General features: G+C 43.0%; 1 protein-coding gene across 7 annotated transcripts in view; it reads right to left on the reverse strand.

Annotated features, from left to right (window-relative positions):
- OSBPL3 (oxysterol binding protein like 3) overlaps window positions 1-25585 on the reverse strand; it is a 173052-nt gene that overhangs the window by 43730 nt on the left and 103737 nt on the right. For 4 of the 7 annotated variants that reach the window (XM_046669449.1, XM_046669446.1, XM_046669447.1 and 1 more), the window contains 8 exons: window positions 24784-24897; window positions 21200-21367; window positions 20491-20611; window positions 18122-18225; window positions 17823-17915; window positions 16386-16542; window positions 6143-6273; window positions 2498-2605 (listed from right to left, as the gene is read on the reverse strand). In XM_046669449.1, the coding sequence (XP_046525405.1) occupies window positions 2498-2605; window positions 6143-6273; window positions 16386-16542; window positions 17823-17915; window positions 18122-18225; window positions 20491-20611; window positions 21200-21367; window positions 24784-24897 (996 nt within the window). The remainder of the gene's footprint in view (window positions 1-2497; window positions 2606-6142; window positions 6274-16385; window positions 16543-17822; window positions 17916-18121; window positions 18226-20490; window positions 20612-21199; window positions 21368-24783; window positions 24898-25585) is intronic. The other 3 variants (XM_046669450.1, XM_046669451.1, XM_046669452.1) reach the window with 3 other exon arrangements.

Here is a 25585-nt window from a genome sequence, read left to right on the forward strand (position 1 = left end):
TACAGCTGGGTGATGCTATTGAGAAAACAAGTGCTTTGGACTCTTTAGATTTGGACTTAAATCCCAGCTCTCTCTCTCTCTTACTAGCTGTGTGCCCTGGAGGAAGTTACTTAACCCCTCTGGGCTTTAGTTTCCTTGTCTCTAAAATAAACTAGCATCACTTATCTCATAGAGCTGTGGTCAGGATGTTGTGAGATAATGCATTCAAATGCATACGGATTAGCAAACAGGCAATTAAAAGAATTAAGTTCCCTTCTTCTTTTAGACTTCTCTTTAAAGTTCTTGCCTATTTAGTCTCTTCAGTGAACTTTAGATTTAGTAGGATGTTATCCCAAAGTCACCTAGCCTTTCACTTGGAATATAAATAATAGAAAAAAAGAACTAACAAGCTGATAATTAAATGTCCGCATTCAGAAATGTAAAGGAGGAGGACCTGAGAGGATGTGGGAGCCACTTCTGCTAGAAGAGCGGGGACTGTAGAACCCAAGCAGCCAGGTCCGGCTCCAAAGATGGCCAATGTGCGCAACTCAAATGTACCAGAAGGAAAGCAAGGAAGAGAGGCCCGAAGACAGAGCCGCCGGGCTGCCCACTGTGGGGACCGACATTCCTGATGTTTGAGGCGCCCGTGAGCTACCTAAGAAAAATAAACTGGAGTCCAGGTTTGAGGCTCTGGAGCGGCCATTCCCACTCACTCTTGTTTCCTGACGGCAACAACGGCTCTTCCCTGCGCAGGAAAGTCAGCCTGAGTCACTCAGAGAAGCAGGCGGAAACACAGAAAACAGAAAGTCCCTGAAGAGGAACCAGGTCAACCGCACAACTGTAGCCTCAAGTCAAGACTCTAGAAAGCTGTTCTGGCAGGTGTGAGGGTGAGAGATGCAACTGCTCCCCCTCAGGGACCATTTACAGCAGGTAAGCCTTCAGCTACACTACCTGTAAGAGCAATTCAAAAACATGCGTTTTAAAGACTGGTTTTGCTTTCCTTTCAAAAACACAAACAGCCCCAAGTATATACACTGAGCATAAATTCATAAAACCATAAATGAAGGGTCAACTTGCCATTTACCTATTTAACAACTTGCTAATGCATCAACGTAATTATGTGATAATGCTCTTTAAAAGGTAAGCACTGCCTGGAAACAGACATGAAACCCCGTGGAATGCCTTGGCGTTTGGCAGCAAACATCCCTCAGTGATGGTCGGTCATGGTGACAGGGCCCTGCTTTAGCCAATATGCAGATTCAAAAGAGAGCTCATCCGGTGAGCATATGTCTTTGCCCAGGCCTAAAATGAAGGCCACCACAGGTAATGTTTGGACGCTCAATCCTGCAGGAGACTCAGGTTAGGTTTGGGCTAAAATGACTGAAAAGATCTCTTGGGGGTAGTGCGTGTGTAGAGGAATTTCAGTCAAGTGACACGTGTGTAGAAGAAATAAGAAGCCTGCGGCCTCTGCAGAGCAGGTAACTCCCCCATCAGGAGAGAGGGTCCATCAGCACGAGGCACAGCCCGTAATGCACACGGCTGTGGATGCCGGGGCCTCTCGGGCTGTGCACTGACTGATTCAGCCCCTGGTCTTCACGTGACCCGACACAACTCCCCTCCCCGGGGCGGGGGGAGGTATTATGTGAGAGTTTTATTTTCTTTGAGGACAGGAAAAGGAAAAAGAAGGACTAAGATTAAACATTAGCAACGCCTTTTAAAAATTTACACGCACACACACACCTGTTGTATATTACCTTCCCTATTTTTTTTTAAATGCACTCAGTCTAATAAACTTGTTAATAAAAAATTTAGCACATCCAAGGCAGGCACACAAATATAAGAGACAGCTAAAAACAGTTTTAACCCTTATTACCCTTTTCTACTTACTTTTCAAGTAATCCAGTTATAGTTTTCTGAAATTTCTCATATTAAACACATTCGAAGAATATTTTGGATAAACATCCCCAGTGTTGAGAAAAGACATTTTTAACATACTATGAACTGACTGACACACTTCAACTGTAATACATTATTTTTTTTTCCCCTCAGAGTGTACAGCTGTGTTTTTTAAAAGGAAAAAAAAACCCCAGGAAAGGGAGAAGGGAACAGCCACAGGAAAGAGGAGAGTGGTTCTCACGGAGGGAGCAGAGGACGCGGGCAGAGAATCGGGACTGGGGCTCAGAGAAATTCAGGTTTCTTCAGAAGCAAAAGGAGAAAGTGCTCGTCTCTCTCCAGTTCCCACTCCAGCAATACCTGGCGAAAAGGGCGATACTGAGGAGGGATACGGGGTAAAGAAACACCAAGGGAAGAAGAGTTTTGAAGACAAAAAGCAGTTAACAGCATATTCCCAAGAAAGCCTTGGAACCAGCAGCTCCCAGGCCCGGCAGCAGCGGTGGGAGGCAGGTACGATGTGAGCACCCCCGAGAGGGAGAAGCATGGAGACCGAGCGACTGGGCGGAGGGCAACATGGGAGGGGGTGGCGGTGGCAAGACCTTACCAGACAAGAAGTCTTACCCACCTCTGCCAGGGTGTCACCCGACTTGGCAGCAGCAGGGGGGTCGAGGAGCAGAGACTCAGCATGGATTCTGCATAAGCGTTCTTTAAGATCTGTGTTTTGGGCTAGGGCCTGGAACATGTTAAAAATAGTGGGGCTCCGTTAATAAATAGATGTTTCAGACAAGCACAGCAGTGGGCCCAGTGTGACGGAGCCCGGAGGGGGCGCTTCCTGCACTTTTCCCTTGAATGCTATCTAAGAGGATACTGGCTCTGAGATGCCTGGGAGATAAAAGGTATTAAATTCTGGAAGGCACGGCCCTTCTCTAATCTCATTTCCAGAGATGGCAGGAGGAATCAGTAGGGCTTTCCTTTCGGGGGAGAGGGCATCACAAACACCTTCAGCTCTTACTATGACTGGGGGTTTCACAGCCCCTCCTCCTTCCTGGCTGCTGGTAGTCTCTTTCGCTACCTCCTTCCTCATGATCTGAAGCTTCCTCATCTTTAAAGAAGATGCTGCTCCCACCCCTTACCACTGGACATATTTTAATGTAATATAATTTCCACACCAGTGGAACTGGATCCTAGGAAGTATGCTGGGAAGCAGGATGTTGTGGAGGATTAATTTTATTATTTTCCAATATAGGTGGATAACTGTTTCATTCATTCTTCATGACTAAGATATTTGATTTTTAAAAAAAACAACTCACTTTCACTTACCTGGATCAAGGCTAAGGACCAGGGCCCTGAAAATGGGGGGTAGGTGTGAGATGTGGGCACACGTGAGCCCACCCCGGACCTCTTTTTATTTCTCCCCGGGCAGGTCTGATTCCCTATCCCAGCCTCCCAACTAGGAAGGAACTAGCTCGAAGGTAAAGGGAGATGCTTCCTTCATGCTGGGATCCTGTGCATCAACTCTTCTCCAGATGATCTGTCTTGGAAAGTTTGTCTGATTATCCCCCAGATGCTGCCACAGTCAGCTCCCCAGGTGCTTGCACACAGATCCATCCTATCTGTTTGTCTTCCTGACTCTCTTCCAAAAAGCTCTGAGCCTTTCCCAGCCATCAGGGCCCACAGGTCTACCTGCTGAGAGCTCAGAAGGATGTGGCACTGGCTAATCCACTGCCTGGATCTCAAACACGGATTTTGGCTTTATTTTTCAGTAACTATGGATGGAATGGGTTATTTGGAAATTCTTGAAGATTATTTAGGAAACAGAGCAAATGTTTCTTAATTCACCCACCTATATGTAACAATCTCCACGGGGCACTCACTTTATTCTGGCCAATATGTCACTGATATCTTAGTATATATAAGCGGCTGGAACCTATAGCAGAGGCTAGAATCCTAGTATGGCCTGAAAAATGGGTCATGTTAGTAGCTTCTCTTTCCTTGGTAAGCCACAGGCAGAAGAAGGAGAAATACCAAGATGACAGATACAGCATAAACATATCCATTCTGATAGCCCTGAGATGACTCTAAAAATTTTATTTTTAAAAAACAAGTCTTGAATCTAATCAAGAATCCAAGCCAAAAAGAAAAGAAAGGATCATTCTGTTTTATCTTAAATTTTCAAAACCCTGAACGTGGGAGAGAGTGAATTCCTTAGCAAAGGTAACAACTTTGGCCTAGGACACCACGGCCAAATGGGTCTCCGTGGCCTCCACCAGACAAGCAGACGAACAAGATGGGACCAGACCTGCATGGGAGGAGGGCAGCGGAGAGGAAAACCACAGTGAAAGGGACTTTGGGGAGCCCATCAGAGGTATCTTCTAAATGCACTAAAAGCCAACCTACTGGGAACAGTAAGAAATGCTTTACCACTAAAAAATAAACTTTAAAAACAAAAAAGGAACCACCTTGCTTCTCTCAAACCAAAGAAGCACCCACTGTATGGCTGGCTGTCTACTACAATCCAAAAAGGGATGTTCCCGTGTCTGACCTTAAAGAACTTGGAGCATCTCAAGGCAGACAACATTAAGACTCTATGCAAGTTATTCTTTCTTTCTTTGTTTTTTTTTTTTAAAGATTGGCACCTGGCCTAACAACTGTTGCCAATGTTTTTTTTTCCTTCTTTATCTCCCCAAATCCCCCCAGTACATAGCTCTCTATCTTACTTGCAGGTCCTCCTGGTTGTGGCATGTGGGATGCCGCCTCAGTGTGGCCTGATGAGTGGTGCCATGTCAACGCCCAAGATCTGAACCAGCAAAACCCTGGGCCGTGGCAGCGGAGCTCGTGAACTTAACCCCTCGGCCACGGGGCCAGTCCCTGGGTTATTCTTTCTTTCTTTCAAAGATAACATACTTGGAATTTTCAACTGAGTGAATATTCCTCAAGTATTCTACAACAACAACATGTACCACTGGTAATATATTTATCATTAGCATTACACTAAGAGAATTACTTTGGGGCTAGCCCTGTGGCCAAGTGGTTAAGTTCGCACGCTCCGCTGCGGCGGCCCAGGTTCGGATCCTGGGCGTGGACGTGGCACCGCTCGGCAGGCCACACTGAGGCGGCGTCCCACATGCCACAACTAGAAGGACCTGCAGGTAGGATATCCAACTATGTACTGGGGGGAATCTGGGGAGATAAAGCAGAAAAAAAAAAAAAAGATTGGCAACAGTTGTTAGCTCAGGTGCCAATCTTTAAAAAAAAAAAAAGAATTACTTTACTTTTCTCCGTAACATGATGAATTGAAAACATGAATGGATATTTTCTAGTTCTCTCAAAGCCTGAATTAGCTTCTGAAAACAAGATCCTAAAATCCATCTCCCCTACCTGACCCTAAACAGAAAGTTCAGCATTGCTTCAGATGGCAATTTCACATGTGCTCACACACTCTTTTTATGGGAGGAATTCCAAAACAAGCAAAGAGTAGTAGCACATAAGCAGGCTATTTTAAAAGTTCTCCAGCTTTTTGACAGATCCAGAGTGAGCAACCAGACAACATCAGGTATTCAAAACAGAGTTCTAGGATAATGGACTTCAATGCAGCCCAAAGGGAATCGATGAAGAAAGGAGAGTGAACAAATGACAGAACAGCTTACTGAAAAAGATCTGAGGCTTGACAGTGATTCCTTTGATGCTGTGAAGGCATAATGATTGCCTGACATTCTGTATGACTCATCTCTTTGTGTCCATAGGGGGAAAAAAGCTAAATGTTTTGTAGTATTAAATCAAATAAAATAACTTTCATATCTTTGAAAGAGTGGTAGATAGGCTCAGTAATGTGTGAGTTCAAAATTTCACTCTGCTCCCTGTCATTTGGAAAGTCAATCTAAGCTTGTGAAGCCTTAGGTACAGAAATCTCCAAACCATCAGATTTTATAAGCATAAACAGACAAATGTCTGTAAGACACACACAAAACAAAAGCTTTACAGAAACAGAAAAATCAAGATAAAGAGGAGGGAACCAAAGTTAAAGTACTTAATGCTCAATAAAATATTAGCTAGTAAGACTTGGGGTGGGCTCAGTTTTGGTGTTTGGAACGAGCAGACCTCATGAAAGGTTAGAATATAATTTGGATACTTTGTTTGGTTTTCTCATGAATTTTCAACACGGCCATGGAAATCATGAATTTTCAACACAACTATGGAGATGGAAAATATAAAAAATGTGTGGGCCTGGACACATTGTCAGGCATTCCCGTGACACAGATGTGGAACTTACGGATGACAGGGCGTGCTTCAGACCAATGACCTGAGCAGACGGGGTGCAGGAGGCATCCTGCTCCATCAGCTGCTTCAGCTTCTCTCTCTCTGCTGACATGATGGTAAATGCTGACCTTAAAGTGAAGTAAACTATAAAGATATAATCATTATAAAAAGGAATAAAGGAAGGGGCATAATTAAAACAAGATACAGAGAAATGTGTTTCTTACAAAAGAACTTAGAAAAGTAACAGCCCTGAATACTTTGAGCATAGCAAATGTACACTCTAACATTGACTTTTTTTTTTGAGGAAGATTAGCCCTGAGCTGACATCTGCCACCAATCCTCCTCTGTTTGCTGAGGAAGGCTGGTGCTGAGCTAACATCCGTGCCCATCTTCCCCTACTTTCTATGTGGGATGCCTGCCACAGCATGGCTTGACAAGTGGTGCACAGGTCTGCACCCGGGATACGACCAGCTGAAGCCCAGGCTGACGAAGGAGAATGTGTGAACTTAACTGCTGCATCACCAGGCTGGCCCCTAAAATTGACGTTTTTTTTTTTTTTAAGATTTTATTTTTCCTTTTTCCCCCAAAGACCGCCCAGCACATAGCTGTATATTTCTAGTTATGAGTCCTTCTAGTTGTGGCATGTGGGACGCCACCTTAGCATGGCTTGATGAGTGGTTCCATGTCCACACCCAGGATCCAAACTGGCGAAACCCTGGGCTTGCATGCCAACTTAACCACTCAGCCATGGGGCCAGCCCCTAAAATTGACTTTTAAAGAACACATTTAGAATGAATAACACCAAGAGTGAACCCTAATGTAAACTCCAGACTCTCAGTCATAATGATGTTTCAATGTAGATTAATTGATTCTAAGAAATGGACAACTCTGGAGGGGTGTTGATAGTAGGGGAAGTTGTGTGTGTGTGTGTGTGTGTGTGTGTGTGTGTGTATGAGGGGAAACTCTACTTTCTGCTCAATTCTGCTGTGAATCTAAAAGTGCTCTAAAAAATAAAGTCTATTAAAATTTTTTAAATCACACAAATTCGTCAATTCTAAAGGCCCCCATTCATTATAAAATACTATGATTTTATGACTTATCATCAAGATATTTTGACACTTGAAAGCACTACACTTCTGGATTCTCCGTTATCAACACTTAGTTTTGTCTCTGTCCCTAAAGACTGGAAATGTTTGAAGACAAAGCTTATCGGTTGTCAAGGGGAAAATGGTAACAATGCAGCAGAGAACCTAGACAGCCCATTGACCAGATGACCCCATTAATCACTAGTGAGAGTCAGAGGACTGCGTGTGCCTCGGGATGTAATATACCATGAACAAGACACAGTCGTTTTTGCTGTGTGCTGGCCAGGGATAGACAAGCTGTGTCTGATCATAAGGAAGCATCAGACAATCCTAAAATGAAGAACATCTTACTTTTAAAAATTGGCCTGTATTCTTTAACAGTGCCAATTTTATCAAAGAGAAAGACAGACTGAGGAACTGTTCCCAATAAAAGGAGACTAAAGAGGCATGACAATTAAATGCAATATATGATCATGGACTAGATTCTGCACTGAAGTGGAAAGGTGCTATTAAAGGATATTATTGGGATAATTGATAACATTTGAATATGGAAGGTAGAATAGATAAAAGTACTATTTCAATGTTAAATTTCCTGAATTTCATAACTAAACTATGGTTAAGTAACAGAATATCTCTAAGGAAACATACACTACAGTATAAAGGTGCAAAAAAAGACACGATGTGGGGCTGGCTCGGCAGCATAGCGGTTAAGTTTGCGTGCTCCCCTTCAGTGGCCTGGGATTCACAGGTTTGGATCCTGGGCGCAGACCTAGCATTGCTCATCAAGCCACACTGTGGTGGCATCCCACATAAAATAGAGGAAGATTGGCACAGATGTTAGCTCAGCGACAATCTTCCTCATCAAAAAAAAAAAAAAGACAATGATGTATGATTCCTACTCTCACATGGTTCAGAAACAGGCACGTGTGCACAAATGCATGTGTGTGTAGAAAGAAAGAGGTAAAATAAATGGTGAATTTCCATCAAGGATATATGAGAGTTCTTTGTATTATTCTTGCAACTTGTCTGTAAGTTTGAAATTATTTCAAAATAAGATGTTACCTACTCTCTTCCTTGTTAGTCCTTTCAGCTGCTTGACCCAGAAGTCCCACCTCTAAACGTGGCATTCAGCCACTCCGTTCACGTTAGCGAGCCTTCGGAGTGAGAGCTCAGCACTGCTAGGCACTCAGGTGCCTGAACTGAAGTTTTAAAAACTGTTAACACAAATGGCAAAAAACTCACCAAGTTCTGATCACATAATGTACGAGATATCTCCTAGGGATGGGGAAACTGTCATTGAAATTATTGATATCATATTTGAATATTATCTTTCTGATCTCCTTTACTGCATTTTGTTTGAGAAGGGTAGGAAGAAGGAAGAGACTGAGACATACTTCTTCTCGAATGGCCTGGCATATTATTGAATTCCACGGGGTTGGATTTTTAGAGGTTTTGTTATTCAAGAGTGGCCTATTTAGTATCATTGAAACTTAATACGCATTATTGACTTACTTCCCTCATTTCACAGCCACAGGGACAATCTAACCACTCCATAGGTTGTTGCTGAATTTGTCTCAGGTTGTGGTGTTTAGCAAAGGATTGAGAACATCTTCACAAAGTCATGGTACAAATAAACAATTTGTTTAAACAGATACACATACACACAAATTATGGTGCTTCTGTTGACAGAAGATGGGGTCAAAGGTCAACAGGTACTCAAATTTTCTAACAATGTTCTTTGGCACATGCTTAGCTCTTTGATTTAAATAATTCAATTGAACAAAATAATGGGCAGCACAACAGAGTGACCAACAGAGTGGGCTCCACCATCAGCCCTGGATTCTTCCCAGCTCCATCACTTATTCTCTTTGGTCAAGTAAATGATGCCCCTGAGCCCCAGTCTCCTCCTTTATCCACGAGGATCATAATAACATTCTCTTTCTAAGTCTATTATGGGATTACATAAGATAATGCAGGTGAAGCACTTAGCCTAACACCTAGCACACAGGAAATAATAAACGTTACTGCAATAATAATAGTGACAGGATGAAAGAGACACATGAGGATGAAAGCAGAGCTGACTGCAGTCTCTTGAAATACGGGAGGCAGCTTTAGGAGGATGCTTTGTTCTCTTGCCAGGACAACACTTGTAACAAGAGCGCGCAGGGCAGAGGTTCTGTGAATGAGGGACTGACTGGAATCTGCCGGGCAGAAGGGCAGCCTCCTTCTACAGTGAGCAGAATTAACTCCTGCATTTGATGTCCTCTGAGATGGCCCCGCATCCCCTTGCCTTCTAACTCCACAGGACATGTGCACCCATCTGAGTGGGTCCCTAGGGGAACACCTCGTCACCGTCACATTTATTGCTCTAAATTAAATAAACGTGGCACTCAGCTGGCTGCTACTTTATCAGATCAATTCCTCTGGCTTCAGACGGCCTGCAGGAAAGCAGGGTGTTCAGTCAAACTAAAAGATTCCCATTAAAATTTTAAAAGTTGGCAGAATATGTATCATTTGTTTCCAAATGTATAGCTGAGATGACAGTGGTGGGCATAAAATCAGCAGAAAGAAACTCCTATAGTCAATTTACTTCATTTAAAGTGTAAAGCGTTTTCTAAATCACCTGACAAAGGGCTGAGGGGACCAGATCCCCATGCACTAAATTTCTTAAATGACTGTTTAGACCCACTCAGAGGACACTGAAATAGTCATTCACAGTGGCCTAACGATCCAGCACACACAGAGCAATGGTCAGAGGCTGCCCAGGGGGCACCATATTTATATTAAGCAAAAAAGACCCAGGATCCCAAAGATCAGGAATATTCTCTGTAACAGGAGTGTTTTCTTACTAATTTCTTACATGATTCTAGAAAAGAATAAAAAGTTTAAAAAAAAATAGTAAGAGCAAAATGAGTGTATCACATCTGTGGATATCTGATAACAAACAAAACCACATAAAAGTCTTAGATGCTCAGAGCTACAAAGAACCTCAAAGATCACTAAGGCCAGCCGCCACACAGAAGGACAACTCCTCTCCATCTTGAACCTCCTCGCCAAACGGTCTTTGGGCCCATGCTCCTCAGAGCATCCGCTGTCTCCTAACGCAGTCCACTGTCTTCAGACGCTTCTGGGAGTAAGAAAGCCCTTCCTATTCCTAAGCTGACATTTGCCCCAGTATCTCCTCATTGTCAGACAGGACTACCTCCTCTTTTCTGGGGTGGTCAAATATTGGAAGACAATTATGGCATCTGTTTACTCATCTCTTTCCCAGACTGCTTTTATTTTTTTTTATTTATTTTTTAAAAGATTTTATTTTTCCTTTTTCTCCCAAAGCCCCCAAGTACATAGTTGTATATTTTTAGTTGTGGGTCCTTCTAGTTGTGGCATGTGGGACACCGCCTCAGCATGGCTTGATGAGTGGTGCCACGTCCGCGCCCAGGATTCCAACCAGCGAAATTTGGGGCCATCAAAGCAGGAGCGTGCAAACTTAACCACTCAGCCATGGGGCCGGGCCCTCTCAGACTGCTTTCAGCCATTTCCCAGACCCCTCGTTGTATGAACAGAGTGGGACACAGATTGAGCTTCTGACAGAACCAAAGGCCATAAGCATCATGCAACAGACTCTTGGTGACCACTACCCTTTCCCGTTTCTACAGGCTTCTAGGCTGTTCTTTCATTGACTTAGACGGTGAGAGTATAGAGAGCATGTATGGATGGTGAAAGGTGGTACTGAAGGACACCTGGACTCTTAATCCACCTGAGCTCTACTGTTGAATATGCTCCTTCCCAGCAGTTGCTCGGCACAGAAAAGAACAAGATCTTTGGGCAGACAGTTGTGAATACGATGGACACCACCTCTACGGAGGCAGCGTGGTACGAGGGAAAGACAACCTGCAATAAGGCAAACGTGAACCCAAGTCCTACCTCTACCACTATGCTGCCGTTTAGATTTTGGACAAATTCTCATTTCCACATCTGTATACGTGGATAACGCCCACTCAAGAGTGTTTCAAGAAAACAGTGAGAAAACATGCTATTGTCCAGCATTCAACCCACAGTTGGACTCTACTTTTCTTTCCATCTTTTTAATGAAAACCACATTTAGGTGAATTTTCTTTAAAATGTTAACAGTCCTAAAATATCTGGGTTGGTTTGATCTTCTGTAATCTGCTTCCTCCAATTTGCAAACTTCACAGGATGTCCATGGTTTTAAAATACTTGCTAATTCATAATGTATCCAAATGATTCTTTGATTTAGGGACATTATGTAATTTAATTAAATGGTTCTCCTTATTTCCTGATAATTTACATAAATACAATTACTCAGAAGATTTTTATGCTGAATTCTAAACTATGTTTTATAAATGATCTGGCTTTTCTTTAAGTCATGCGTGTGTATACATATATATATATTTTTTCCTTTTTCTCCCCAAAGCCCCCCGGTACATAGTTGCGTATTTTTAGTTGTGGGTCTTTCTAGCTGTAGCATGTGGGATGTCACCTCAGCATGGCTAGATGAGCGGTGCCACATCCGTGCCCAGGATTTGAACTGGTGAAACCCTGGGCTGCTGAAGCACAGCACACGAACTTAACCACTCGGCCACAGGGCCGGCCCCATATCTATATTTTTTTTGAGGAAGGTTAGCCCTGAGCTAACATCTGCCACCAATCTTTCTCTTTTTGCTGAAGAAGACTGGCCCTGAGTTCACATGTGTGCCCATCTTCCTCTATTTTATATGTGGGATGTCTGCCACAGCATGGCTTGACAAGCGGTGTGTAGGTCCGCACCCAGGATCCCAACTAGAGAACTTTGGGCCGCCGAAGTGGAACGTGCAAACTTAACCACTGTGCCACCGGGCTGGCCCAAGTCATGTATATCTTGTAGCTTTCAATCTATGATAGTGATGTCACTGTGACATACTTGGCTTTTTATTCAATGCTTCCAAAAGCTCAAAACAGTTCAGAAAATGACGATTCAATTAAAACTCAACACAGGAAAAGAATGCAGAAACAAAGGAATAACAAATAATTTACTGGAGTTTACATTTGTTCTACTTTTAGTCTTTCCATTTGCAAATGCAGATTTCTCCCACTGAAGACACTTTCCACAGGTTGCAGGAAAAGTACCAGTAAAACTTCATTTTTTCCCTTTCAAGGCAGAATGTGAATATCCATTTCCACCTGTGGCCCCCACCCCAGTCCTTTACTATTCATTGCTTTCTCATCCTAAATCTGCTCACCAAATTTGGTCATTTCTGTTTTTATTACTTAGAGAACACTCCCGCATAAAATCTCCTTGTAACAGTAAGCAACAGTAGGAATTATTTCTATTCAGTGTAGAATAATTACTCATAGAAGATAATTACAGAATTTGAGAGCCAAAAGTGTCAGGACAACTACTTTAGGACACAATGAGGCAACTGAGGCCCAGAGAGGTTAACCAGCCAGGTCAAAGTCAGTAACAGACACGGCCTAGAAAGCCTGTCTTCTGACTCAGCCAGGACACAGGATTCGCTCCAAAAAGCCTTATTATTTACAGTGTTTCCTGAAGTATGTCTCTCAGAACTTTAGTTCTAGGGTGTTAACAGATGGGGAGGAGTTTCCCAAATAACATTGAAAATCATTGAGTTAAACAAAGCTAACAGATTCCTTTACTGCGGGACTTATCAGGGCCTTTAAGATGTACTGTTTCTTTTGTAAATGCAAAGAGGACCACAGTCAGCAGTTTTCCAAACATTTTTAGTCATGAAATTCCTTTTGTTTTTTAACGTATTTTATGGGTAAAGTGACCTATGAAATAAATTTTTGGGAAATGTAAAAGCTAACATATGCAACGTAAATTACTTAATGACATTGAAGTTTTAGTACGTTTTGTTGTCTCTTTGCTCATATGTGTGTCAACATACACACAAAGCCAGACACACAACTGATGAGAATTAGTTCAATGATATGCCATAAAAATCAGATTTACAGTCTGTAACAAGGACTTTTTCCACTATGCTGGGTATACATTGGTTGCCTACCAACTGATCTAACTCCTACAAAATAGGGAGAATTCAGATGCACGTAACAAGGTGAAGGAAACGTAGGTAACACAGACTAAGTTTCAACATCAGTGGAATCCTTGCTTTCGTTCAGCTGCTCCAGAATCAGTCAACAGATTTGTGATGCAGTCAAGAAAGTACAATAGAACCAGCAGGAACAAAACCAGGTTTAACAGGAAACAGGTCAAGATGCTCTGAGTTTGAAAGCATGGAAGTGAGAAAACAGGCCAGGTCGCAGGACTCAAGGCAAACCTGGGAACTATCTTTATTCCACGAGGCCTCTGAGGTACGGCCTGTGTACAGGGACTCCTGGCCATCTGTCCGTCTGGCCAGTGCACTTCAAAACCCCAGCAACGAACCCCAGCTTCCCAGACTCCCTCTGGAATGCACCGTCTGCGAGCCCAGGGGGCACAGGCTCTTGCTGAATAAGCACAAACGTTTCCTGAAGCACAACCTTGACCTAGTCTAGGTACGTGGCAGCTCTGCAGCCAGCTGGTTTTCACAAAGCCCGAAAAACGGAACAGCTGGCTGAGGCCCATAACAGACTTTCCACAAGGCTGGGCCCCTGCAGGGGACTGAGCCAGCAGATCGACTCATGATGGTGACCTCTGTCCTGCGGGAAGCAGCGTCTTCAATGCAGGCAAAATCCGGCATATTTCCCTTCTGCAGGGAGGTACTGTCTTCTTGTTTTTAAAGACAGTTCATATTATTAAAGAGTAATAGTATGTTACAGGAGGTTCCTCCTAGAAAGCCTCAAACGCAATGCCTGAATGACAACTGACCCTTCAATGCTCGAGAGCACACGAGGGGGTGTGCAGAGCTTGGAGGGGTGGGCAGGGAAGTCTCTCCATTTTACAGATGGATTGTACAACAGCACTTCTGCAAAATGCCAATGGGAACGAAGACAAAGTCTGAGGTGGGAATTTATAAAGAGCATGAAATGCTTTTCTCATAACCACCATGACTTAGGCTTGCAGGGTAAGGGAAAAGAGCGGAAGGAATCAATAACGTGAAGGAAGGAGAATACGGGGCTAGGAGAGGAAGGCAACAGAGGGACTCTCTTCTCTCCTCCCGATTCAGGCCCTGCCCTCCCATTTAAAAATTTTTAATTCACTTTCTCCCTTAAGAAAATGTTAAATATATGAAATTAAAAACAATATAAGCAGAAATAAGATAATAAGTACTTGTAACTCCAGCCTCCATCACTAAAACGCTGGCGTGTATCCTTCCAGACTTTTTAGTATGCCTATATATGCTGGATTTATAGAGTTTATTTTTTCCAGAAAAATGGGATCATCCCTATATATTGTTTTTTGACCTATATTTTTACTCAATGATATACTGTGAACATCTTTCTACATCTATAAAAACAACCATGGCCACGCCATCTGTATGGGCAGCAAGACACCAGGGGAGGAACAGACTCTGGGGCAGGCATGTTAGGATTCAAGTGTCAGGTCGGCCACTGTCTACCATGTGAGCCTCAGGAAGCTCTTCAGTTTCTCTAAGCCTCAGGTTTCTTGTCTGGGGGATGAAGATTACAATAATACCTAGTCCATAGGTTGCGGCTAGAATTAAATGAAACAGTGCATGTAAAGTGCTTAGCAAATATCCGACACGACAGCTATGTGCTCAGTAAAAGGTAGCTATTTTTATTATTGTGGCTGTTGAGGATTCTATTATATGACTAGACTGCATCAAAACAATTCAATTCCCCACTGTTGGGCATTTAGGTTATTTCTGATTTTTTAAAAACTTCATTTTGAAATCATTGCAGATTCACAGGAAGTTGCAAAAATAGTACAAAGAAGTCATGGGTACCTATATCCAGTTTCCCACAGTTGTAACATCTTACATAACTACGGTACAATATTAAAACCAGGAAACTGATACTGGCATAATCTATGGCTCTTCTTCAGATTTCACCAGTTTTACATGCTCTCGTCTGTGTATGTGTGTGTAAACACAGGTCAATGCAATTTTCTCACACGTGCAGATTCATGGAACCACCACCACGATCATGATACAGAACTTTCCATCACCACCAAGATCCCTCTTGCTACCCTTTATAATCACACCCATACTCCTCCCCTATACCTCGTCTCTGTCCCTAATCCCTGGCCACCATTAATCTTTTTTCCAACTCTATAATTTTACTCCTTCTCAAGTGTTACATGAGTGGAATCAAACACTATGTAACCTTTTGAGATGGGCTATTTTCAGTCAGCATAATGCCCCTGAGATCCCTTCAACTTGTTGCGTGTATCCATAGTTCGCTCCTCTTTATTGCTGAGTAGTATTCCATTGCATGGGTGTCCCACAATTTGCTTAACCACGCATTTGTTGAAGGACACTAGGGTTGTCCCAGTCTTTGGCTAAAGCAAATAAACTTGCTCTGCACATTAGTGTACAGGGTTTTGTGTGGACTTAAGTTTTCATTTCTCTGAGATAAATGCCCAGGAATGTGAATGTGGGGTTGTACGGTAAGTGTACATTTACTTTCATACAAAATGCCAAACTATTTTGAGAGCGGCTATACCATCTTGCATTGCCACCAGCAATGCATTAGAGATCCAGTTTCTACATATCTTCACCAGCATCTGGTATTGGTTTTTTTGGGGTTTTTTTAGCTATTCTAATAGGGGTACAATAATATCTTATCATGGCCTTAATTTGCATTACCCTGATGGCTAATGAAGCTATTTCTCATTTTTGATATGATAAACAATGCTATGATGGATATCTTTATTTGGACAAACTTTAATTTTTACAAGTGAATTCTTCAAAGTAGAATCACAAGATAGGAAGATTAAAAAAAAGTTGAACCATAATACCATAGTGCCCTCCAGAAAAGTACCAGTTTACCCTCCCATGAGCAGCATATGAATTGCTCAGCTTTTAAATGATATCTAATGTTCACTATCTCCCCTAAGGGGTTAAAAAGAAACTTCTTGCTAATATACTTCCTCCCGACAGGGAAATAAAATAAAACAAAAATTAGATTGCCCAAAATCCTAATAGAGCAGAAAACGAACCAACTAAGATAGCTTCTCCAAAGACATCCCACATTCAGACATGCATTTGACATTTTCATCAAACACATTAGGAAGAAAGAAAACTCATTTACCTTTATGGGCAATATGACAGAGGTCTTCTTGCATTTTAGAAAATTCTGATGAGGTTTCAGAGCCATCGGAATAATTTTTCTCTTCTCCAAAATCTAGCGTTGACAAATTAGGATTGGAGGAATGCAGTCTTACTGGGCCAGAGAAAGGTTTAGGAACCTGAAATGATACCAAAGGGAGATATTTCTTTTCAGATGCAAAACACTTGGAATATTTACTTGTTTCTAAGATTGGAAATGAGTAAGAGAAGAACATTTTATAGGTAAGTCTTTCTACTGAAAGCACGCTCTACAGCAACTTGCACTGGCTTTTTCTTTTTGGGGGGGAGGAAGATTAGCCCTGAGCTAACATCTGCTGCCAATCCTCCTCTTTTTGCGGAGGAAGACTAGCCCTGAGCTAACAACCATGCCCATCTTCCTCCACTTTATATGTGAGACGCCTGCCACAGTGTGGCTTGACAAGTGGTGTGTAGGTCCACACCCGGGACCTGAACTGGTGAACCCCAGGCCGCCGAAGTGGAAGGTGTTAATTTAACTGCTGCGTCACGGGGCTGGCCCACTGTACTGGCTTCTTGCAAAATAAAAATGGGTGAGAGTCACATATTCTTTTGGAAATGATGACAGCATTAAAGCTATAGGTTGAAAATGACAGCTAAAGCTACCAGGCTCTTCCCCAGTATACTCAATCCCTTCCTCCTGGCAATCATCATCCAGTATCGAGGCTAATAGTGGATAGGTTTAAAATGTTTTCTTTATTTGCACATGATGGTTCTATAAAAAGAACTAACTTTTCACATGTTTGTACACAAATCACTCTTTACTTTCAAAGTATTTAAGTTCAACCCATACAGTGCTTTGAACCAAAGAGTACACAAGAGTATAGCAGATGATTTATCTGTACGTTTCTGATTTATTCTGACCCTAACAAGTAGCAATTTCACATGCAATGGCCAAGCTGCAAATCTTGACCTCTGGCTTAGCTGTGCATGGGGAAAGTCAGCGGCTAGAACTTGTGATGTGGGATTTGGAGGTTGGAGACAAGAGGGAAGAGAGCCTGCACAATGTCCTGCTCCCAAAGACTCCAGTTGGCTCAGAAAGATGATGAATCCACTAAGCAGCAGCAGAAGAGGTGGGTCAGAGTGCACACCCAAGCAGGAAGAGGGCAGGCAGACTGTGCATTAAAGAGGGGGAACCAAAGTCCTAGAAATGGCTGCCATCCCTCCAACCTCATGCTGTTCTTCTCTTACCGAATATCCATTACATGCCGACTCTAACATCCAGAAAATCTAAGTGACTGAATTCATCTCTCTGCAGAGAGTATGTGAGAGACTAACTATAGAATATTCACTTGTCTATTCTCCTGTTTGTCTATGCCCCAGCATGTGGCATGGAGAGCAGGGCCAATGAAGAAACCGGCCTGTTGGGAGAGGCCATGGTTACCTGCAGCGTTCCTTTAGCATCTTTGCCAATAGCTCTGGACCGCCACCTCCTGTGTGATCTTTTCTCCTTTTTGGGACTTTCAAAAGCTCCACCCTTTGTTTCAAAACAGGAAAGAGAGCACAGACAGTAAGGTCCACCAAACCAATAGGGAAAAATGCACGGCCAAGTGACCACCTCCATCCCCTCGAATTTGGCTGAAGCCACCGACCAGACAACATCCCACTGTTAGTGAAAGGCTGGGGAGGAGAAAGCAAAGCAGAAAAATGCCGGAATGCAAACAGAAGAGGGATCTGGCTAACCTGAATGGCGTTGATAGCTGGTGCCGAGTATGTCCGATGCAGGACGTCCATACTCTGGAGGAGCTGGTTCATTTCCACCAGGTAGGCATGACAGTGTGCCAGGTCTGGGGGAGAAAGGCAAAATGGGGATTCAAAAGCACTTATCTTGGCATTCAGGCTTCATTATGCTAGTGCCAGCTACTTTTCTAATTTATTTTTGATTTACATCTGTAAGGATAGGAAATTTTACTTCTGTTTTTTACAGGAGAGGCAGTAGACTGTTGCAGTTAGGGGCATGGATGTGGAGAAGCAGGCTGTCTCAGTTTTAACACATTTAGAATCTTGGGCAAATTACATAAGTTCTCTGCTTCAGTTTCCTCATCTGGAAAATGGGGATAATTATACAACAAGCTCACAGGATAGTTGTGAGATAAATGAGTTAATGTATGCAGTGTGCTTTTAGAGTACTGGCACATTGTAAGCACTAAATAAATCAGCTATTATCGTCACCGTCATCATAATTTCTTTTATTTATTTAGAAGAAGATTAGCCCTGAGCTAACTGCTGCCAATCCTCCTCTTTTTTGCTGAGGAAGCCTGGCCCTGAGCTAATTCCCATGCCCATTTTCCTCTACTTTATATGTGGGACGCCTACCACAGCATGGCGTGCCAAGTGGTGCCACGTCTGCACTTGGGATCCGAACTGGCAAACCCCAGGCCGCCGAGAAGCGGAACGTGCGAACTTAACTGCTGCACCACCAGGCCGGCCCCACCATCATCATTTCTAACACTGCAATAATAGGGTGTCACTATCCACTTATAAGGAACCCATACAAGTCAAATGAATGAAACTAAAATAAAGGTTGCCTTGATCTCAAACGATAACTTTGTCGATCACAGATCTGCATGAGGATCATGATGATCCTCCACAGACTGACCTGAGAGGACCTAAGAGCATTCTCAGACCAGTTCCTGGGTCACTAACTCAAAAGAGAGTCCTCAATTTGCTGTTCACTGGATGACGATGGCTCTTTCTGCTGAGGACTCACAGCCCGAATGCCTTAAGACAGTGGCTCTCAAACTTTGGTATCATCAGAATCATCTGGAGAACTTCTTCAACCACAGATCGCTGGGATCCACCCCCCAGTTTCTGATTCAGGCTATCTAGGTTGAGCTTGAGCATTTGCATTTCTAGTAAGTTCACAGGCTAGGCCAATGCTGCTGGTCCAGAGGCAACACTTCAAGGATTACTGCCCCAAAGCGTCACTCAGTGAAGCTCACGAGTGATACTTACCGGGAGAACCAAACCTATATGGCTCCAGATGTGATAATATTTGCAACAGGAGAAAATGCAATTTTCAAGGCTACCATCTGGCAGCTTTCTCTAACAGTGGTTCTCAATCATGGCTACACTTTCAAATGAACTGGGGAAGATTTTTAAATTACTATGCCCAAGTCCAGACCCACACAATTAAATCAGAACACCCCAAAACCCAGCGGTGATTTTTTTGTTTTTTAGTTCCCTGGGTGACTCTCAGCTAATCATGGTTGAGAACACTGAGCTTCCTTATGGCAAGAGTTCTCAGTGCTGGCTCCTTAACAGAATCACTTGGGGGAACTTTAGAAAATCAGTGATGCCAGGACCCCACTCCAGATCAATCTAAAAAGATTGTTCTGGAGGGGGCCTGGGCATGGGTATCCTTGCATTTGAAAAGCTCTCTTGGTGATTCAGCCAGGGTAGAGGACACCTGTTTTGTGGGGATCTCCATTTGGTTCACCCTCTCACCTCCAGAACAGTGATTCTTAATCCTGGATGTGCATCAGAATCATTTTTGGCACTTAAAAAATGGAGGGCTGTGCAGACCCCACCCCAGGGACTGTGATTTAGTAGGCCCATGTGGAAATCAGGCATCAGTCCTTTTTTTTTTTTTTTGAGGAAGATTAGCCCTGAGCTAACATCTGCGGCCAATCCTCCTCTTTTTGCTGAGGAAGTCTGGCCCTGAGCTAACATCCGTGCCCATCTTCCTCTACTTTATATGTGGGACGCCTGCCACAGCATGGCTTGCCAAGTGGTGCTATGTCTACACCCGAGATCCGAACCGGTGAACCCCGGGCTGCCGAAGTGGAACACGCGCACTTAACTGCTGTGCCACTGGGCCGGCCCCCAGGCATCAGTCCTTAAAGAACAGAAAAGGAAACCTGTCTGCATGTACACCCAGGTGAGGACATAAAGCTCTGAAGGAAAGACTCCTTTGTCAATCACGAGTGCCAACTTCATAAGAAAAATATGAGAGGGAATGTAGACCAGTGACAGGGAAGGATACAAATTCACCAAGCCCGGACAATCTAAGAGCCAAGAAAGAAAGAAGCAGAGGCTTAAAGTCACTCTACCTTTGGAGCATTTTTCCATGTCCTCTGAAGACTGCAACCATAGTGGAACTCGTGTCTCACCACAAGAAAAGGATAAATTGCTTCCAGTTTGAAATGAACTCTGCTTTGAGATACTGCTACACTGTTCCACAGATGACAAAAGCACATTAGAAATGAAAACAGAGCCCAGCGGGAACAGGCTGGGGTAAAGGATAACAAAGTGGGCTAGTCGCTAATGGGAGCCCTCTGCTTGTAATGGGAAGAAGCTTCTAGCAAAGCACTCCACTGGAGACCCTAAGCTCTGGGGGTCACCCTGGCTTGGCCACACCATGCTATGAGGCCTTGGACAGCAGTCCTTAATTTCTCCTTCTGTCAAATGATAATCATACCAAAATAATGATATAAATGTTGGCAAATTTTGCAATCCTGTATGGCTGCACGTGCACCTACTGTATTTTACAACCAGATAGGGAAACCAAAGTTAAACTAGTCAAGAGAAACAGGGAGCATTCAGGGCTAGAAAATTCCTCCTTCTGTGCTATTCTTCAGTTTCTGTCCCAGCGATAACAGATGCTCCTCTGGCCCTGGTTCTGACCGGCTGGGCAAACAGACTCATTGAATACCAGCTCAAGCTGACCCTGTTCCCTCCCCACAAACCTTTCCTTCCTCAGACACAGCCCCCATGCAAAGCCACTCCCTCCGTTTAAATTCATTACTGGCAAATTATTACCTTCCTACTTGATATGGAGTCCAAGGCCCCAGACGGAGAGTCTGTGCCAGCGGATCCTGGGAAAAAGTGATTAACTTCGTGTGGAAACATGGCGATTTCATTCTGACGAAATATTCTGTGGTGGCGGAGTTTGGATACCCACTCATCAAAGACTTCTTCTGACTTTACCTAAATTGCGTTAAATTGAAAGAAAGAAACAAGAGCATCACTCACTGAAAAGAAGAATTATTTATCAAATTGAGGTCACTCCTGACACCCCCTCTTTCATGTTGGCACATGTAGAAATATCAGTGTCCTGACTTAGTTTACATTTATGTGATCCAAGGGAACAAGCTGGAGGAGGAAATGGAGAGTAAAACTCTTCATAAACTATATATTTAGGCTTCTATGAAAGAGTCCAATTGCTATGCTATTATTAAGAAAGCAAAACAGTATCGGTTATAGTAAACAACAAATAAACTCAAACTTGTATCTGTCTGTCTCTTAAAGCCTTTCCAAGTTGTCTTGTCCCAGCTTCTCCTATCTCTATTGACAATATTAGCACCATGCTTTTTTTTTGAACTCTTATTATTCAGACTTTTCAGATCAATCTTCTCTGAACTGGAATGAATTAGTAAATTCTTCCTAAAATATCTAACCTTGTTAGTCTTCTCTAACAAAGAATACATTGCTGAGGAATATATATTAATGAATGTGAAGGTCATTTAAAAGAACATTTCTCTTGCTCTCAGAAATGGAAAAAAACGGATAAAGTATTACCAGTGATTTCCAGAATTTTCAAACACACACACAAACATTTAGCCATTCTCTCCATAAATGAGTATATATCAATGTCTAATTTCCATGAAGAATAGTGTTTGTAACTAGTAACACTTACTATAAAATATTTCAAATGTTCATAAAAGTACTAAAAAGAATATAACAAGCACCTATGCACCATAGATATTTCTTAATAGTCAATGTATGTATGAGAGTGTATTCATATTTTCAAAATGAAGAATGATAAATATGTATATATAAGAACACATAGATTCATGAAGCAGCAATTTAAAATAACCCAAAAGGATGCATGGTAGGTTAACTTTCAAGAAGAAAAATACAGGTCAATCCTGTTAAGATCTTCACTAATGCCACTGCTGAGAGCACGGGTGTGGAAATAAAGTTCAGCAGCATCCTTCACTTCGGAAATGTGAGGTTGGCTCTTACGTTTGTCGTGCTGATTGGAAGTACACACAAGACTTAAAACGCCGCCAGGTGCTACGGAAGGCGCCACTTACAGGAAGAAGCAATGCAAACAGACTCACATCTATTTGTCTCCCCTAAATTATCTTCTTGAAATATATTTCATTTCCCAGATACGGTTAAAAGAATTTTACAGGAATCTTGTGTCATCCTTTGCACTGATCTACTCTCAGACGCCCTTAAAAAAGCAGTGCCCAAAGCATTCATCTTGACTCATTTTTTATTGGTTAAACAAGGTAGAAAAATAAGAGTACTTTATTAAATAACTGAGCAGGGCTCTGTTCCAGCCCCTCAAGTAGTTACAGGACCATGAGTGGACAGCCGCTTAACTCTCTGCTGCCCAGATCCCTCATCTATAAAATAAGAGAATGGGGGCTGGCCCCATGGCCGAGTGGTTAAGTTCGCGCGCTCCGTTGCAGGAGGCCCAGTGTTTCATTGGTTCGAATCCTGGGCGCGGACATGGCACTGCTCATCAAGCCACGCTGAGGCAGCGTCCCACATGCCACAACTAGAAGGACCCACAACGAAGAATATACAACTATGTACTGGGGGGCTTTGGGGAGAAAAAGGAAAAAAATAAAATCTTTATAAAATAAGAGAATGGGACTTGATGGCCCACATTTAAAAACGCCTGACTCTAAAGCTATTAACTAGGACCCTCAGATGACTACACATCCCCACACTAGCAGTCACAGAAGATGTTCGAAAGAATGAATAAGAAATACAAACGGAACTTAAAGTGAATCAACACAGAGAAATAGGAAACTATGTTTATCACAACGCTAGTATTCAACGTATTTTAAGGTTCTCTAGTCTTTAAAAATCAGTAATTAGTAATTCCTTCTATTCTGTTACCTAGACTAGTGGAAGAACTAGAACTTATCATTTCCTGACCACGTCAAAACACAGAACTAAGAGTCACTGGCAGTCCATGGAGAAATACCCTAAACTATTCTAGAGGAGACTGACCATCGAAACAGGGGTGGGGAGGGAGACGCTTTTTTCCTAAGATTATAGTCTCTCCCTCCTTTACCTCACACTAGTCCTTCTCAACCATGGGTGATTTTACCCCCCAGGGGTCATCTGGCAATGTCTGGAGACCGTTTTTGGTTGTCATAACTGGAGGGGGCTTGTTACTGACTTCGAGTAGGCAGAGGCCAGGGGTGCCACTCAGCATCCCACAGGGCACAGAACAGCCCCCACAGCAAAGAATCCTCCAGCCCACCACGTCAACAGTGCCAAGCGTGAGAAACGCTTTACCAAACTAACTGCACCCACCGCAACAGGGACTGAGGCTAGGAAACAATGTGGATTTGACTGTCTTGTGCAGTCCATCAACCACATGTATGTGTTAAGTATGTATTTGCCCAAGCACCACATACATGCCATGGGGAAGACAGGGACATCTTAAGACATGGAGCTCACAATCTCAAGCTATTGTTTTTTCAGCCCTCAGCCCACTTTCCCAATAGTCCAAGTAATTTGCCCAAATAAGAAAACAGTCTTAACATTTTTCTCAATTAATTTCTAACATTCGGTACCACCTGATAATTACACACAATAACTAACCTTATTGAGCTTACTGTGGGCCGGGCATTACGCCAAGTTTTCTACCTGCAGCCCTATAAGATGAGTACTATAATCATTTTCATTTTGGGAGGTGAGAAAACTAAGACTTTGAGAGATTAAATAATTTGCCCAAGGCCAACAGCTTAGGAAGTAGCCAGGTCAAGATGTGAACCAGATCTGGATCTCGAAAGCTCTTACTTCATGCTTTTAATTATCTATACCACCTGCAGGAGAGGGCAGAAGAGGGTAGATAAGCACTTTGAGAGATACTATTTGGAGGTGCATACTTTAGAAGAAAAATTCCTGACCTTCACTGTAATATGAGAATTTTAATGTAATCCCTATAAAATTAGCCCAAGTTATAAGATGGGGCTCCAGAGACGAAATGTTATGTTGCATTTCAGGAAACATATTTTAAACTATGGTAAATAGTTCTTCACTAAACATAGTACTGCCTGGGGGCAGGGTAAGGTTTGTATTCAGAAACATGAAGATTTTTTTGTTAATGACTGTTGTCACAATCATGGGGTGGAGGGGGCTACTCAAGGAATGAGGGGACAAGGATGCTAAACCTTCAGCAGTGGAAGAGACAGCCTGCACAATGAAGAACTCTCCCATCCAAAGACCAAGAGCATCCATTACAAATACTTTTGTAATGAAGATCTTCCACGTGTTGGCTGACTGTTTTGAAATACTCAAAAGGCATCACCAATAGCACAATAACTGATGATAACTCTGTGCAACAGGAGATGGCACCTGGGAAGCAGTCTCACCTTCAGATGGTAGATGTGCTCCTCAGTATCCAGGTCGATGCATTTTGATGACTTCTTTACAGACATCACCGAGAGCCCAACATCAATGCAGCCATGTAGCTTCTCTCTCTCTATCTGCAGAGGCACGAAGAGGGCCTCTTAAGAACCACGGTGTTAAGAACAGTAGTAACATGCTTGACACTCCTTGCCTCTACCCTCATCTTCCACATCTACTAGTTGTAAACATAACTATGACTTCCCAAGCAGTTGGTGTGAATCAGTCCTGAGTTAAGTGCTGTGCATGCATTCTCTTATTTAAGCTGTGAGGTAGGAAGCACTCTCTCCATTTTACAGCCGAGGAGATTGACGTACAGAGGAGTTGGGTAACAAGTGGTTTACACAGCCAGTAAATGAGGCAGCAAGAAAGTAAGGAAGCAGAAAGTGAGAAGACAAGAAAGGAAGCCCCATGGACTGACTCCCACGGCAGTGAATTCCCCTATTAACTGCAGTGCACCTCACGTCATCTTCATGAAGGGCTTTCTCCACTAAACCCTCAGCCACTATAATAGTGCGAATGACACCCTATATTTTGTTCCTGTTATCTTGCTGTAAAATGTCTTCTCCCACCTGGTGAACCTCTCAGCACAACCCTAAGACCAGAACAGACCCCTGGATACCCAGTAGGGTGTTGAGAGGGGCCCCCACACCTCCTCTTGGCAGGTGAACTGAGCCTACCGAGAACCCCAGAGCTGGGCCATTGGGACCAGGCACCTCTGTTCCCTGTGAAGGAACTATTACCCTTCTGTGGTTTCCAGTTCAGAGA

This window comes from Equus quagga, chromosome 8, assembly GCF_021613505.1.
Source record: "Equus quagga isolate Etosha38 chromosome 8, UCLA_HA_Equagga_1.0, whole genome shotgun sequence".
NCBI classification, from domain to species: Eukaryota; Metazoa; Chordata; class Mammalia; order Perissodactyla; family Equidae; genus Equus; species Equus quagga.